Source organism: Sinocyclocheilus anshuiensis, unplaced genomic scaffold (genome assembly GCF_001515605.1).
Source record: "Sinocyclocheilus anshuiensis isolate Anshui unplaced genomic scaffold, SAMN03320099.WGS_v1.1 scaffold3437, whole genome shotgun sequence".
NCBI lineage: Eukaryota > Metazoa > Chordata > Actinopteri > Cypriniformes > Cyprinidae > Sinocyclocheilus > Sinocyclocheilus anshuiensis.
The window spans coordinates 173565-174922 of NW_015556002.1; the positions used below are offsets into that span (position 1 = coordinate 173565).

Consider the following 1358-nt stretch of genomic DNA (forward strand, 5'->3'; position numbering starts at 1 on the left):
ATATATGTATATGTATATGTATATATATATATATATGTATATGTATATGTATATATATGTATATATGTATATATATGTATATATGTATATATATGTATATATGTATATATATGTATATATATATATGTGTGTGTATATATATGTATATGTAAAATCTTAATGAGCCCAAACTTTAGAATAGTCATGTATTTTTCTGTTGTTTTACATCAATTAATCATATGGAATTATTTTATTTTAATTTTGTATTTTTTAATTTTTTTATTGCCATTATATCTCTAAGGTTAAACTTCAGGTACATTTACATCAGAGTATGAGCAAAATTTTGCCAGCACATCTATCCACCAAATGTACCAAAGAGGATCTGAGAACACATTTAGATTTAATGTAGTTTTAATTATTATTATTGCAAATATATAAATGTTATCTGGTTCTTAGGCATTAAGGCTGTTATTGGTGGCGTGGGATCGACGGCTGATCTTCTCAGTGGGCACCTCCAGCACCACAGGAGAATCAGACACTGTCATCTGGAATGAGATCCATCACAAGACAGAATTTGGCTCCAATCTTACTGGACATGGCTATCCAGATTCTGGCTATATTGACAATGTACTAGACGAGCTTAAAGCCCAGGGCATCACTGAAGACGAGGAACAGCAACTGTGAAGAGGACGGGATGTGCTCGATGGCAGTGAAAAAAAAATGGTACTAGATGTTCTAGGAGTGCATCAGAGCTCAGAAATACATGTGAATTCATATGAAAAAGAGAACTCTGATATAAAACAATGTGACCAATTGGTACAAATTACTATGAGGTATAAGTCAGCAAGTATCCTAATCTCAATACAAATTAGGGCATGAAGTAACACAACTAACATGAGAATGATATTTGGTTAAAGGTGAAAGATAGGTTTGAAATAAAAAGGAAAGTGTGAAAAGCAAGAATGGGAGGTGGAGGGGACTCGTGAGGTAGAAAAACGAGGGAATAGAAAGACTAAGGAAATGCAGGTTATTGAAGCAGTGTTGGCGTGTTTTAACTGCTTAAGCGATGTTGCAGTGTGAGTTTGTGTAAGTTGTGTTAAACCGTTGTAAGTGTGGGTGTATTTAGTCAACTCTGGTACCTCTAACTGGATTACTTACTCTCAATCTGTTTACTAGAACTCAGAAGTATAGTTTAGTGCATATGAATGCTTGTATTATAATTTGTATTATCATACATCATCATTCCTTGTTTTCATGTATTGACAATTTATACTATTTTTGTACGGATGATAACGTGTGCATAAGATTCAGAGTTTTGATTCATCAAAATAGAGCAGCATTTTAATATCAGCTGAAAATCACTTTTATGGAAACATTGA

General features: G+C 32.8%; 1 protein-coding gene across 1 annotated transcript in view; it reads left to right on the forward strand.

Annotated features, from left to right (window-relative positions):
- The window catches only part of LOC107676128 (E3 ubiquitin-protein ligase DTX4-like), a 19533-nt gene extending 18618 nt beyond the window's left edge, over window positions 1–915 (forward strand). Inside the window, exon 10 of the mRNA XM_016470652.1 lies at window positions 436–915. Within this exon, the coding sequence (XP_016326138.1) occupies window positions 436–663 (228 nt within the window). The 3' untranslated portion in view covers window positions 664–915. The remainder of the gene's footprint in view (window positions 1–435) is intronic.
- Window positions 916–1358: the final 443 nt, after the last annotated feature.